Raw genomic sequence first — 13302 nt, forward strand, 5'->3', positions numbered from 1 at the left:
TTTATCTTTTGATCGATAATCAATGGGGACAGGGTTCGATGAAATTCATCAACTTTTTTCTGCATTTGCTATTTTCACGTCAAAATTTTGCAGATTAATTATTGGTTCGTTTCGATAAGTGAAATCGAAAAAATAAAAAATTATGGTCCAAACATTTTTATTTTTTTTTGAAATGTTGGTGCACATTGCTACACATCAAATTTTAGATTGGTATCCATTATCCACGTATTGATAAATTAATAGAAAGTGATATATACTCTCTCTCTCTTTTCGTTCGACGGTCAGGAGTGTCTAAACCAGCTTACGCGCACCTCGACTAATCCTCTCCTCTCCCCTCCCCTCCCCTCCCCAATCTCCAATCAAAGACAGACTATTCACGTTGGAATTCAGGGATTTCTATTCTTTTTGTACAATGTAAACTCTCCTTGTAATTCTTTTTTTAGAAGGATTCTCCTTGTAAGATTACGCTAAGTACACGTTTGTATGTAGAATAGTGTATCCTAAACTAACAAAAAAAAGATCAATTTATAACTAAAAGAGAAATGGAGTATTTACTTTCACGTAATACTAAGAATTAATACGTTGGTGCATAATTATATAGACAAATAAAATCTAAAAATGATTTCCCAGCCAATTCTAATTGACACAACCTTACAAGCGAGCGACGCTACGGACATATAGAAATGGCATAGATCTAGACACTGATTTGTACGAAACAAATCGATATACATGAGTCAGTAAAAATAAATGTGGGATCGACAGACACCAAATGGTTTTGAAAAAATTTATGCTTTCGTATCTATACACTTTTATCTGTGCCCGTAACATTCTTGTAACCTTAGTATTCTATTTTTGGTACATTAATGGTGCGTTTTCGCTAAATTAAGAGAACTATAGGCTAATGACAATTGTTTTTTTGAACCGTTGGTTACTTTACCACCGTCACAAACATGGGACTGTATCATCTATTCAATTCTGAATTATTACAAATTCCCTTCCCACTTTTAAATTTTCAAATCCTCGTCGCCCCACCCACATACGCCCAAACCTCGTAGCATTTATTTAAAACCCTAACCCAATCACACACGCTCTCAACGGTCCAATTCCTGAACGGCTAAATCCTCCCTCCTCCTCCTCCTCCTCCTCTTCTTCTTCTTCTCCTTCTCTCTCTAGCTTTGTCAACGTCAATTTCAAATCTGAGATCTCAGCAACACCTTTTGCACAGCAACAGATTATTCAATTCTCGGTTTCAATTTCCTCGCACCGCTTTTCTCAGGTTTCCCCCCAGATCTCCGAGTAGTTTCTTTTTCTTTTTTTATTTATCAGAATCTCCGAGTAGTTTGATTTGATTTTCTTCGCATCCTTTTTGTGGGTGTAAGGATTAATAAATTCAATATTTTTTTTGCATGTTTGATTCTTTTCTTCTTCTTTTTTTTTTTTTTTCTTCTCAAGAGACCAAACAAATTGGAGAACGAAAAGAACCCAAATTTTCAAAGCAACTGAAACAGTGCCCTTTTTTTGTTTTCTCGGTAATGATTCGAACTCAACTTGATTTCTCTTCGATTGAGCTGGTTTTTCAAAGTACCTGCTTCAGTTTCTATTTAACTTCTTAAGCAGCTTGTATTGTGAATCTCATTAGGTAGGACAATATCATCTACATGTAAATGATTCTAGTGTAGGTCTTCTAAATGTTTATTGAGCATCAATGTGCCCTAAACTTATTGTTTTTATAGTTATGTACCAAATTAGAAGTAAACAAATGAGAAGTGGCAAAATTTAACTGCCACTCGTAATAGTATCACTAACAATGCAGCTCAAACCTCATTGACTTGGTAGAGGATGTGAAAATGTACTTGTAGGGTTCTTGTAATAGGGTATTCTATGAAGGCCAGCATATTCATTTGATTTCAGAAGCCTTGTCCGCATCAGGCTGGTCATTTTTAGTTTTTGACATTAGGGTTCTGAGAGAAGTTCTTTTATAATATTTCTTTGGCATATAAGACATTATTTTAGCATTCTATGGTTTTTGGTACTCAAATTGATCTGGGTTCGCTGAAGTTTTTAACCAATGATGTTGTTGGCAGGACTAAATTCTCAACATGTCTAAGGTCCAGAACGATCCGCTTTTGCAAGTGGAAACCACATGTGGATCTCTCTTATACGAACTCCAGGTTTTTTCATGGACCCTTTGAGATATGAGTTTTCAAATGATTCATTGCTTGGTTCCTTCTTTTTCCGATACAAAGACATTGCTAAATTTAGGGTAGTGATAATGCCAAAACTGTTTTTGTTGGTGCCAAAACTCCACTACATAAAAGTCTTGTACACTGCACATGGAACAAGCCTTTTGTGCACTAGCGTTTTGGCACTAACAAAAACAGTTTTGGCATTATCATTTCCCCTAAATTTATTATCATTATATTTTTACGACAACCTTATTATGTTCCTCGTTTACTCGGGGATCAGATAATATGGGATGAAGTTGGGGAACCTGAAACTGAGAGGGATAAGATGTTGCTGGAGCTTGAGCAAGAGTGTCTGGAAGTATACAGAAGAAAGGTAGATTATGCAAATCGCTGTAGAGCGCAACTACGGCAAGCAATCGCTGATTCTGAAGCAGAGCTTGCAGCTATCTGCTCCGCAATGGGAGAAAGACCAGTACATATCAGGCAGGTTAGTGTTACGTACAAACTCTGGCTTAATAAAGATTTGGCCTGTTTTATAATATTGCAAGTTTTGCTCTTGAAACGTGAATTTGGTAATAGTTTACGTCATGAAATTTGACAACAGTTTGGGAAAAGAAGTAAAAACTGTGGTGCTTTGCTTAATGTTTGATTGAAAGGGGTATAATGATTATGGCCACATCTACACTATTCCAATGTGGAGTAGGCATCAATTATCTTTGAAATAGAGACAACTACTTCTTATAAAAAAGACTCACAATCATCCAGAGCATGAGACATTGAAGAGTGGGCAACTGGGAGTAATAGTTTAAACATCGGGGAATTGACCAATGCTCGAGGTTTCAATTCTTTCTAGGCCCTAAATCTCAGACCTAGAATATCTGGAAATGTAATTGAAGTTCATTATGTTATCCTACCATTTTAGAAGCTAAGTAATTATCTAATTCGCCATTTTCAGTCTGATCAAAACCTTGGAAGCTTGAAGGAAGAGCTCAGAGCTATAATCCCACAGTTGGAGGAGATGCAGAAGAGAAAATTGGAGAGACGGAATCAATTTGTTGAAGTTCTAGAACAAATCCGGAAGATATCAAATGAGATACATAGATCTTCTGAATACCCTCCTACCAGCACAGCTGTCGATGAGACTGACTTGTCTTCAAGAAAGCTGGAGGAGCTACATAGAGAGCTCCAGGCACTTCAAAAAGAAAAGGTAATAGTTTCACTAATCTATATTTTTACTTCTTTTTCTACTGCTATTATAAACTCTAAGTACATTTGATTACATTGATCTCTTACTCCTCTTGACATTTCTTTACACATAGAGTGATCGCCTGAATCATGTGCTGGACCTCCTGAATACATTGAATTCACTGTGCTTGGTGCTTGGCATAGATTTCAAGCAAACAGTTACTGAGGTTCATCCTAGTCTAGGTAACGATTCTGAAGGAACGAAGAACATGAGTGATGAAACTATTAAGCGGTTGACAGTTGCAATACAAAGATTGCGAGAGGTTAAATTACAGAGGATGCAGCGGGTAATTCATGGACTAATATCAGTTTCCAGTTTCTTGAAAATTATCTTCTTTTCTAATTGGTATTTTGTATACCTACTAATACTGTAAATTGTGGCAGCTCCAAGATCTCGCAACTTCAATGTTGGAGCTTTGGAATCTTATGGACACACCAATCGAAGAGCAACAGATGTTTCAGAATGTTACCTGTAATATAGCTGCTTCAGAACATGAAATAACAGAACCCAACATGCTTTCTGAAGAATTCATCAACTATGTGAGTTTTAGTTTTAAACACAAGCCATCTGACCTTCTGTTTTGCTACTTTGCAAGGACTGGAGATATTTTATAGGAACTGAACAAAGAGTAAATTCATTACGCAGGTTGAGGCAGAAGTTTCTAGGCTGGAAGAGTTAAAAGCAAGCAAAATGAAGGAGCTTGTTTTGAAGAAGAGATTTGAACTGGATGAGATTTGTAGGAAGACACATTTGGTGGCAGAATCAGATAGTGCAGTGGAAATTGCTATTGCAGCAATTGAATCAGGTATTTAAGTGTTCTATAAGAGGAGGCGTGTAATGGTCTTGATGTCTCTATGGTGTCCTAACATGCATTAAATGGTTGGCTATAGGAGCTGTTGACCCTGCTTGTGTTCTTGAACAAATCGAGGTTCAAATTGCAAAAGTGAAAGAGGAAGCATTCAGCAGGAAAGAAATTCTCGAAAAGGTTGAGAAGTGGTTGGCTGCATGTGAGGAGGAATGCTGGCTAGAGGAGTATAACAGGGTTTGTATCTTTTTTTCTTGTCCATGCATTTCCTTTTTCTTTAGATTATATGAATATTGCATAATTGTATCCCTGATGCTTATTTAGGATGAAAACCGATACAATGTTGGAAGAGGGGGTCATCTTATTTTGAAACGTGCTGAGAAAGCTCGTGTTTTGGTCAATAAACTTCCAGGTATGAATTGCATCATTGCAGTTGGATGCCTTTTTCTGCTATGACTATGAATCTCAACTGGAGGAATGGGATGCTTGGTTACAACAGTTGGCCAATATTTAGTAGTTGCATTTGTCAAAGTTCAGTTTGAACGCTATAATACTTGCTGCTTTCAACTAAGTTGCCATGTTAAATATTGGTTGTGTTGGGACAGGAATGGTTGAGGCATTGGCTTCAAAAACCACAGCATGGGAGAATGAGAGAGGCATTGAGTTCATTTATGATGGTGTAAGTATTCCATTATTTTAAGGACTTGAGGTTGAGTTTGGTTCACTGGAATGGAATGTTCATTCTTTTGGAATGCTCACTCTGACATTAACTTTGTGTAAAGAACTGTCAGAGTGCACATCGGAAATCGAATCCTCATTTACCAGTTTTGGTGAATTAGCCATTCCATTGGCAGGCCAAGGACAGACGATTCCATTCCTTTCCTAAATCATTTCAGCGAACAATCTAACATGGAGTTGGTTTCAGTTGATGTATATTGTCGCTCTTATTTACATTTGAGTAAACCTGAACTATCTCCTGTTTTGTGCATGTTCAGATTCGTCTTCTTTCAATGCTTGAAGAGTATACTATTTTACGGCAGGAGAAAGAGCAAGAGCTCAAGAGGCAGAGGGTACATACTTTAACCGGCTACTCTATATGAGATTGTGTGAAAGGATGGCCAATTTACATGATGTTAATTAATCTCTTTCAGGACCAGAAGAAACTTCAAGGGCAATTAATAGCAGAACAGGAGGCACTTTTTGGTTCAAAACCTAGTCCAATGAAGCTCCAGAATGGAAAAAAGGGTCCGAGATTGTCAACTGGTGGAGCAAGCAATAGAAGGCTTTCTGTTGGAGGAACCATGATGCAAACTCCTAAAGCTAATCCTATTATCCCCATAAAAGCTACTCCTAATACACGTCAAGCCAAGAAGAGTGATCGCTTGCATCCAATTGACCAAATAAATCACCACCGAGATGATGCATTTGCAGCTTTAGCAGCTGGTAATTTCTTCTACATGTTTTTTCTTCTTTCAGTATGAAGTCATTACATCATCAATTGGTGGTAAAGCTCTTCTACCAGATAAGAAAACAAGCATTCCAAAGAAGAGTGATCGCTTGCATCCAATTGACCAAATAAATTAACACGAATTTCTTTTAGGAACATAACTGAAAGGTCTACATTTGATGGGAGACATCCCACATCTAAATTGGAGTTTGTTTGAACCATTTATGGGGTTGTATAGTATAGTGTAGAATGCAGGAGAGATCGGCAATACCAAATGCTATTTGTTTGTGCTTTAGAGGAAGCATGAAAATAATAGTGTACAGCACAGCCTAACCATACTCATGCAGCCGACTCAATTAAATGCAACAGAAGGCTTAGTTTGGTTTGTTTATCAATGAGAGTGCAGTAAATGTTTTGCCACATCTCTTACATACGAAACAATCTGTCAATGCAGTAAATGTTCGTGAAGTAGACTCACCTATGAAGAGGAAGCCCTTCTCGCCCATCTCTTCTACAGAATCATCCAAGTCCAATGCAACAAATTTGATAATGGAAGATTTGAACCGGAAGCAGAATGAGATGGCACAGAAAACACTAAGGAACAACACACAGTTTGCTACTCCAAAGAAAATATATGCTGCAGAGGAAGAGAATTGGACTCCTAAAGCAATGCCAATTCCTGTGCCCCCCACACCTGCAACAGTGTCTGTTCCAATGCAAACGGCAATGACCCCAGCTCCATTTAGTGGTAACCGAGTTGATGAGATTCCTGAAGAGATTGAATACTCGTTTGAAGAAATAAGATTTGGTTTCGTCCTTCCTAGAACCAATCTTAAGGAAGTAATACAAGTCTGATGTGTCAACTACTTTAGGCGAACTTGAATTTCATATGGTCATCTCGTGATATTGTATTCTTTTGGTTCCCTCTCCGGATTGTGATTTAGAAGTCGATTCTAGTTGGCTTCCCTGTAACGTGTACATAGTCTACGAGAGAGTGGACTTAAGATGTTGAAATTGTCATGTTCTTATTAGTGTGACTTCCTCTTTTAACTTTTAATTAATTGCTTGTTGGTACTGCTACTACTTTACGTGGAAGATGGATCAAAGGAGATCCAGGTTAAACAATGTGACGTGAGTTTAGCTCGGCATTTCTCAAGTGTAGTGAGGCTGTTGAAGTACTCGTGCTGCTGCAAAAGAATCTCCGATCAGTGGCAATTTATGAGTAATATGCGCCCGGAAAATGGTGTTTTGCATGATTTGTGCAATTTACATGTGACTTAATTTGCATGATTCATGCATCTTGTACCTGCTATTTTGGCTTACTGCATAGGCTGTAAAATTTACAGGCTAAAATCGTTGGTGTTGCTTTCTGAGTCTGTTTTCGTGATTGTTTTCCGAAATTGTTCGTGATTTTTTAGAAATGAATCTCTGTTTTGAGAAAACATCAAAACATATGAAAAGCAAAAACTTATTTTGGAAACTAGTTTCCGGATGACAAACTGCACTTGTAGTTTTCTAATTGGTTCTTTTTAAGGTAAAAAAAAAAAAAACAGTTTTACCACTCTCTTTTCCATATTTCTTAAAAAGAAAAACTCTCTTTTCCACTTTGGACCATAGGAGTGCTGAAAAATAAAACAAAAGGAAAACCATGGAAGCAAAACCAGAGAAATACTACACATCTTGACTTTGTATGATGTAAAACCATTGTTGTTGGGATCAAATATTTAGGGATTTGGTTTTGCACAAATAAGGTTTTCTTAATTTAATTTTTTATGTGGTTTTGCAACTTTGCTGCTTATACAGTGGCAATAACAGTAAATTATTCAAAACTGCAGGGCACCTAAAAATTTTTATGGTCAACTTTAATTTACCTGAAAAGACAAAGAACAGGTCAGAGGTTGGAAAATAGGAATTGCCCCAACGTTACCTTTACAGCTTTTTAATAATTAAGTTACTCAATTTAAAATTGACAGGAATTTTCTTTTCCCCAATATTCAGAATTCTCTATTCAAAACTCACTAACTTTCCATTTATTAATTCCCCTTTTATTAAATTTCCAAGACGGACTTGAAACCATTTCCTTAACCAAAATTAATACATTGAATTTTGCAAATAAAAAAAGTCAATAATTAATTGTATTCCCCATATTTCATTGAAATTCCATTTATTTCGCAAGTATTTTCTACTTTATTTTCCTGCTTTCCTCCTTTTCCTGCAAAACCCTAATTTCACCACCCCCGAAGATTTCTGAAACCAAAGAAAATTTTGTTATTTTTATTTTTATTTTTAAAGAAAATGAGTTCCACCATTGAAGCTCTGTGCATGCTCTGCAATGGCCGTGTGTGAAGCGTCGGGCAGTGTTTGTTTGCTTGTTTGAGCGGTTATACCCATAAAAGATGTCTTTTTGCCTTTGATTGTGATCTTTGTACGTCCAATTCAGTGTCTGCAATATTCCGGATTAAGAAATTCGACGTGGGTAATTTTTCTGGGTCTCAAGTTGTTGAGCTTTTAACTGGCCTGATTTTTTGGGGGTATTAAATTTTAAAAAAACGATCTTTCTTTCATTTCTGCTTTAATTTCACGTGGTGTTCTTGAATATTTCTGGGTTTGAGGGCTTGAGCTGTTAACTGGCCGGATTATTAAGTTTTATTGTATCTACGGGCTTTCTCTAATTTTTGCTTTGATTTGACGTGTGTTTCCTTTAATTTTTCTGGGTTTTCAGTGCTTGAGCTTTTAGCTTGTCTGTTTTTTCAAGGGTAGGCTTTTGATTTTCATTTTCAGCTCGGGTTTAAGGGTTTTCGAATTTTTTGGATTTACTTCTATGAATGGAGGGAGAAGCAGGGATTAACAGTTATGGGGTTACAAAAAAGGGGGAAGAAGCTCCAGGGAGCTTCCACGTGGCACCGAGGATCGAAACCCCGACCCAATTAACCGGATCAACGGTGGCGCCCAGGATCGAAACCCCCACCCAATTAACCGGATCAACGGTGGCGCCCAGGATCGAAACCCCCACCCAATTAACCGGATCAACGGCTGCAGTGACAGCGGCCACACCGGTAAGTGTGGTGCCGGCGCCAGTTGCTGTGGCAGCTCCACCAGTTGGTAGTGGTACAAAGGGGAAGAAGAAGAGGGGGAGGCCAAGGAAATATGCACCAGATGGGTCAGTTCTAGCATTATCACCAATGCCGATATCAGCTTCTATTCCGTTGACTGGGGATTACTCAGCTTGGAAACAAGGTAGAGGGCGGCCTGTTGACTCATTCAAGAAGAAACATAAATTGGAGTTTGAGAGTCCAGGTAATGAATTAAATATCTCAAATTTGAAATTTTTTTGGTCGGTTTTTTTGGTTCAGATAATGGGTATTTTGATTTTTTGTTAGATTCTAGATCACTATCTGTAACTAAAGCGAGATTTGAGATTCTGTACCAATAAGTGAGGGTTCAAATTTGTAAGAATTTTTTGTGTGAAACTAGATCTAATGATCTGGTTTTGCTGATTGCATTGACCAAGTTTTAGGATAGATTTGAGGGGGTATTCCTCAAATATGAGGTGGGTGTGGGACCCTTACCCGTCTAGATCTGGAATTTATGTCAGAAATGACATAGAAGAACAGAAGCTTCTTTCTCTTGAATCTTGCTTCTTTACACTGAATTCATCAGTGGATTAGAAACAGAAAGATGCTACAAGTAGACAGTGAGTAGAAAGTAGTAGCTTGTTTTTTTATTGTTGCTGTCAAGTGAACTGATGTGACCAGACAAAGAACATCAGGCACTCAATAATTGCTTGAGACATAGGAAGCAAAACGAGAATAAAGAATATAAGTGGCCAGTGGTGGCTAAGGTAGAAAATGATAGAATATCTGTGGATTTGATGCACAGGTGCACCTTCTGAACAATTGAGACTGCCTACGACTGTTTGTACAATAGAGCAGCAAAAACAGATTTGGTGGGATATTGTGCTCATTCGAGAAAACATAAGCACTTCTATTTGATAAATTATTTGATTATTTTAATGTTCAGGTCATAGTAACATAAGGAAGAAATTATGCGCTTGTTATTGTGATTGGATTAGTAGTTCTCAAACATGTTCAATTATTTTAACTATTAGATTTGATTTACCTTTAGCTTGGTTCTACTTTTTGTTTTTCTGCTTTTGTTACATTTCTCTTCTCCCAGTTTCTGAATCATTCCAAGCTAGCTGAAGCAAAAAACTACTGCAAAAGAATATTGATTCTTGAGTAAAACTTCGATAAACTGGACTACAGGAAAATTTATGTAGATTGAAAACCAACCTACCACCATTTTCTGACTGCATGTTGAATTCTTAACAGTACTAAAAAGTAGTGGATGGAAATTATTTTCAACACGGCCAACTTATCCAAAAAAAAAAAACTCCAACATGCCGGCTGGATATTTTAATAAGTGCACTCTTATGCAAAATAAATGATAGTGCATTCAAGTTAGACTTCTTAGATTTCTTGACTCATTGCCATCAGAATGTCTTGTCATTTTGGAAAGACCACATACAAAGATGAGACTCCCATCGTTATAAAATTCTGCCTCACGGCCCCTTAGATTTCTGATGCTTATGGCTAGTCCACAGAATTCATGCTCTAATCAGACACTTCAACGCATCTATCAACAACAAAAAAAAAAACGAATAGATGCAGGTGAGTCAGTGACTAGTATAGTGGAGACACGAAAAGTGCTCTTTTCTGTCAGAGTTAGAGAACGAAGCATTGCTCAGGTTGTTGGATGTTTGCGAACATCATAAACATATTCATAATGGTGGCTAAGCCATACAAATGTTGCCCTGCATGCCACAAGTTGAGGTTGTAATAGTTTTTTTTTCTTAGCTCAATTGGCCAACTCCCATGCAGAATTAACTACTTTCCTTCAAGTAACAGTTTTCTTGATTCATTAATTTCTTTAATTGGTTTATTTTTTTTTGTAGGTGGGCATGTAGCCTACTCTGTTGGTGCAAATTTCACACCTCATGTGATCACTATTAATGCTGGCGAGGTACTTCTGTCGATCAGTTGATATATGATGTACTTTTGTGTGAGCCTTGGCCTAGTTCTTCATGTATTTGGTTAACTACTTGCATCTCTTTGTGATACGTCGATTTTAAATGCCTGCTATACCAAATGATTTTATGGGTGGATGAAAAGTTCAGTTACTTTTGTTGACGTAGTTTTTTTTTTTTTTTTGGTTTGGTTATGGAAGGATGAAAAGTCCATATAACAACTGCTCATGGACTGGAAGACCCGCGCGTGCGCGTTATATTCAAATAGACAAACTTTGAGTTGATTTTGGATTTTTAGTATGGTTTATGTAATTTACTTATTCTTTTTATGAGTGGAAGTACGGTGTTGGGTTTTAATTGTAGGTTTGCTTAAGGCAGTTTGTATTTTTGCTGAATTATATTCTTCTACTCAAACAAAGAAACCAAATGAAATTGGATTTATGATCATGGCCATCCTTTAGAGTGGCAAAAGACGACTGACAACTAGTAAAGGAGTTTGTGTACACATTATACTTTTGCTGATTCGCAAAGATGATCTTATTACACACCATTCCAAAATATGGGCTCTAATTCATGTGCATTACAGCATTCTTGGTTTTTGTTCTGTTTGTTTCAGGATGTCAATATGAAGATCATTTCATTTTCCCAACAAGGATCTAGAGCTATTTGCGTTCTCTCAGCAAATGGTGCAATTTCCAATGTTACGCTTCGACAGCCTAATTCTTCTGGAGGTACTTTGACATATGAGGTGTGGACCTTTTCTCTCTCTTTTCTCATAATTTTTTAATTGCTTCTCAAAGTTGGATCTTTTGGATGTGAATCATTTATACTAATTCCTATATACTCTGTCTATACAAGGCTCAGCTGTTTTTCTTACCATTTTAACCTCGTTTGGCATTTTTTTTTACGTTTTTCTTCTCCTTGTATAAAAATACATGTGATAGACTGTGGAGAGCCAAGGGAAGATCAACATTTTCTACTGTGTGTTTTCAGGGTCGTTTCGAGATACTTTCCTTGACTGGATCTTTTATGCCTACTGATAGCGGTGGAACAAAAAGCATATCCGGTGGGATGAGTGTTTCTTTGGCAGGCCCTGATGGTCGTGTTTTGGGGGGAGGACTTGCTGGTCTTTTAATAGCTGCTGGCCCTATTCAGGTTAGATTACACTCGAAACCAGGAAAATAAACTTTAGCTGAAAATTAGCTCCATGTTTTACTAGTGGGAAAGTGATATCAATTAATCTGTGATTCTTTAATTTTTGCTCAAAAATACATGTACGAAAACTTTAGCCTTTGGACTCACAAACTTTCTAGGACACTCTCGGATCGGGCCCTCATCCAAATGTGCATTATTAAAGCTGGTTTTTCCAAAATCGGACGCCCTTAAGGATTGGAATGCAAATTTCAGTTACTTAGACAAACCTGAAAATTTGCTGTTCAGACGCTTACGGATACATTTCCATAGGATCACTTTATCTTTTTAAGTTATGGGCCATAACATCAACTAAAGAATACTTGATCATATTTTTCCATTTGCTGCTTACACTCTACGGCCAATGGTTCGTACCTGACATTTTCTAGTACATCAGGTTGTAGTTGGCAGTTTTCTATCGGGTCATCAGCAGGAGCAAGAGCAGAAGCCCAAGAAGCAGAAGTTTGAGCGCACGCTGATTTTTTCCCCTACCGCTGCTAATCATAACTCTGGGCAAGCAATAGAAGGAGGCTACGCGGCTACTCCAATCCCAATCCCAATCCGAGTTCCAAGTAATTTGTCCACTGAAAAAGAATTATCCTTCTCCCGAGCAGAACCTAAAGACCCAAGCGGACAAAATTGTGAGGTTTCTTGCTAATTATGTATGCGCCGTGTAACTTGTTTGTAATCCTCCCGTTGTCTAACCCCTTACCTGATAACCACATCAACAATTGTTATTGGGTAGTTATTTTCGCACTCCTTTTTTTGATATCTGCACTTCTGTAGTTGTTTTTATTCATGTGGATTGTGGATTAACAACATTGCCACTAACTTGTTCACTTTTTCACATGAATAAGGCAAAGGTGTGGATAATAAAAAGAGGAATGCAAGAATCGATTTCCTTGTTATTTCAGGAAAATGTAGGGCTTAACTTGAGTCGGAGTTTTAAACTGGAGTTGTATTCGTAGGAAGTAGTATAGGGAGGTCGTCATCGGCGAATGTTAGCCGGTGCTCGTGTGGTTTGTTGATGTAGGATTTTTATGTGTATGATGTACCTTGACTGTCATTCTTCTGACTTTTCTGTAACTGATAGGTTTGATGTTTAATTGGATTCTGTTATGTCTAGAATGATTTGTTTGAATCCGTTCAGTGGTTTTATTACTTCCCCAGCATAATATTTCCGTTCAAAATTTCGATACTTGGTTTACAGTTTTAAATTTTACCAAACAGAACCTAAGCTATCAATTCTTTTCCTGAAAAAAAAAAAAAAAACACTCCTTTGGCAATGTCCCCAATTGTCGAAAAAAAAACTCAGGTATCGAGAAAACCTTGGGCAGCTGCTCCATGGAATGCATATACGCGCACTGGATGAGTGTAACGAGACCCACAACTATATTTCCC

At 37.5% G+C, this 13302-nt stretch overlaps 3 protein-coding genes across 3 annotated transcripts in view; 2 read left to right on the forward strand and 1 right to left on the reverse strand.

The window, feature by feature from the left end:
* Positions 1-13302, reverse strand: part of LOC131300065 (uncharacterized) — a 53492-nt gene that overhangs the window by 15662 nt on the left and 24528 nt on the right. The gene's annotated exons all lie outside the window — the stretch shown is intronic.
* LOC131300063 (65-kDa microtubule-associated protein 3-like) lies at positions 1048-6741 on the forward strand. The gene is made up of 13 exons (XM_058325714.1): positions 1048-1276; positions 2085-2171; positions 2467-2673; positions 3142-3393; positions 3506-3718; positions 3816-3971; positions 4078-4237; positions 4323-4474; positions 4562-4649; positions 4843-4916; positions 5233-5307; positions 5389-5680; positions 6139-6741. The coding sequence occupies exons 2-13, from the start codon at positions 2100-2102 to the stop codon at positions 6537-6539; spliced, it is 2142 nt and encodes a 713-aa protein (XP_058181697.1). The 5' UTR covers positions 1048-1276; positions 2085-2099; the 3' UTR covers positions 6540-6741.
* LOC131300069 (AT-hook motif nuclear-localized protein 1-like) lies at positions 7688-13026 on the forward strand. The gene is made up of 5 exons (XM_058325726.1): positions 7688-8981; positions 10639-10706; positions 11327-11458; positions 11704-11865; positions 12299-13026. Exons 1-5 carry the CDS (start codon positions 8510-8512, stop codon positions 12557-12559), a joined length of 1095 nt encoding a protein of 364 aa, XP_058181709.1. The 5' UTR covers positions 7688-8509; the 3' UTR covers positions 12560-13026.

The sequence above is a fragment of the Rhododendron vialii genome, chromosome 9a (genome assembly GCF_030253575.1).
Source record: "Rhododendron vialii isolate Sample 1 chromosome 9a, ASM3025357v1".
In the NCBI taxonomy this organism is placed as follows: domain Eukaryota; kingdom Viridiplantae; phylum Streptophyta; class Magnoliopsida; order Ericales; family Ericaceae; genus Rhododendron; species Rhododendron vialii.

What these genes read in the sequence shown, in the direction of transcription:
- LOC131300063 (XM_058325714.1), top strand. Translation starts at nt 2,100, where the DNA reads ATGTCTAAGGTCCAGAACGATCCGCTTTTGCAAGTGGAAACCACATGT. An exon ending in CTGAAGAATTCATCAACTAT is followed by an intron (nt 3,972 to 4,077) that starts GTGAGTTTTAGT and finishes TTCATTACGCAG; the next exon opens with GTTGAGGCAGAAGTTTCTAG. An exon ending in ATTTGCAGCTTTAGCAGCTG is followed by an intron (nt 5,681 to 6,138) that starts GTAATTTCTTCT and finishes CTGTCAATGCAG; the next exon opens with TAAATGTTCGTGAAGTAGAC.
- LOC131300069 (XM_058325726.1), top strand. Translation starts at nt 8,510, where the DNA reads ATGGAGGGAGAAGCAGGGATTAACAGTTATGGGGTTACAAAAAAGGGG. An exon ending in ATTGGAGTTTGAGAGTCCAG is followed by an intron (nt 8,982 to 10,638) that starts GTAATGAATTAA and finishes TTTTTTTTGTAG; the next exon opens with GTGGGCATGTAGCCTACTCT. An exon ending in TAGCTGCTGGCCCTATTCAG is followed by an intron (nt 11,866 to 12,298) that starts GTTAGATTACAC and finishes CTAGTACATCAG; the next exon opens with GTTGTAGTTGGCAGTTTTCT.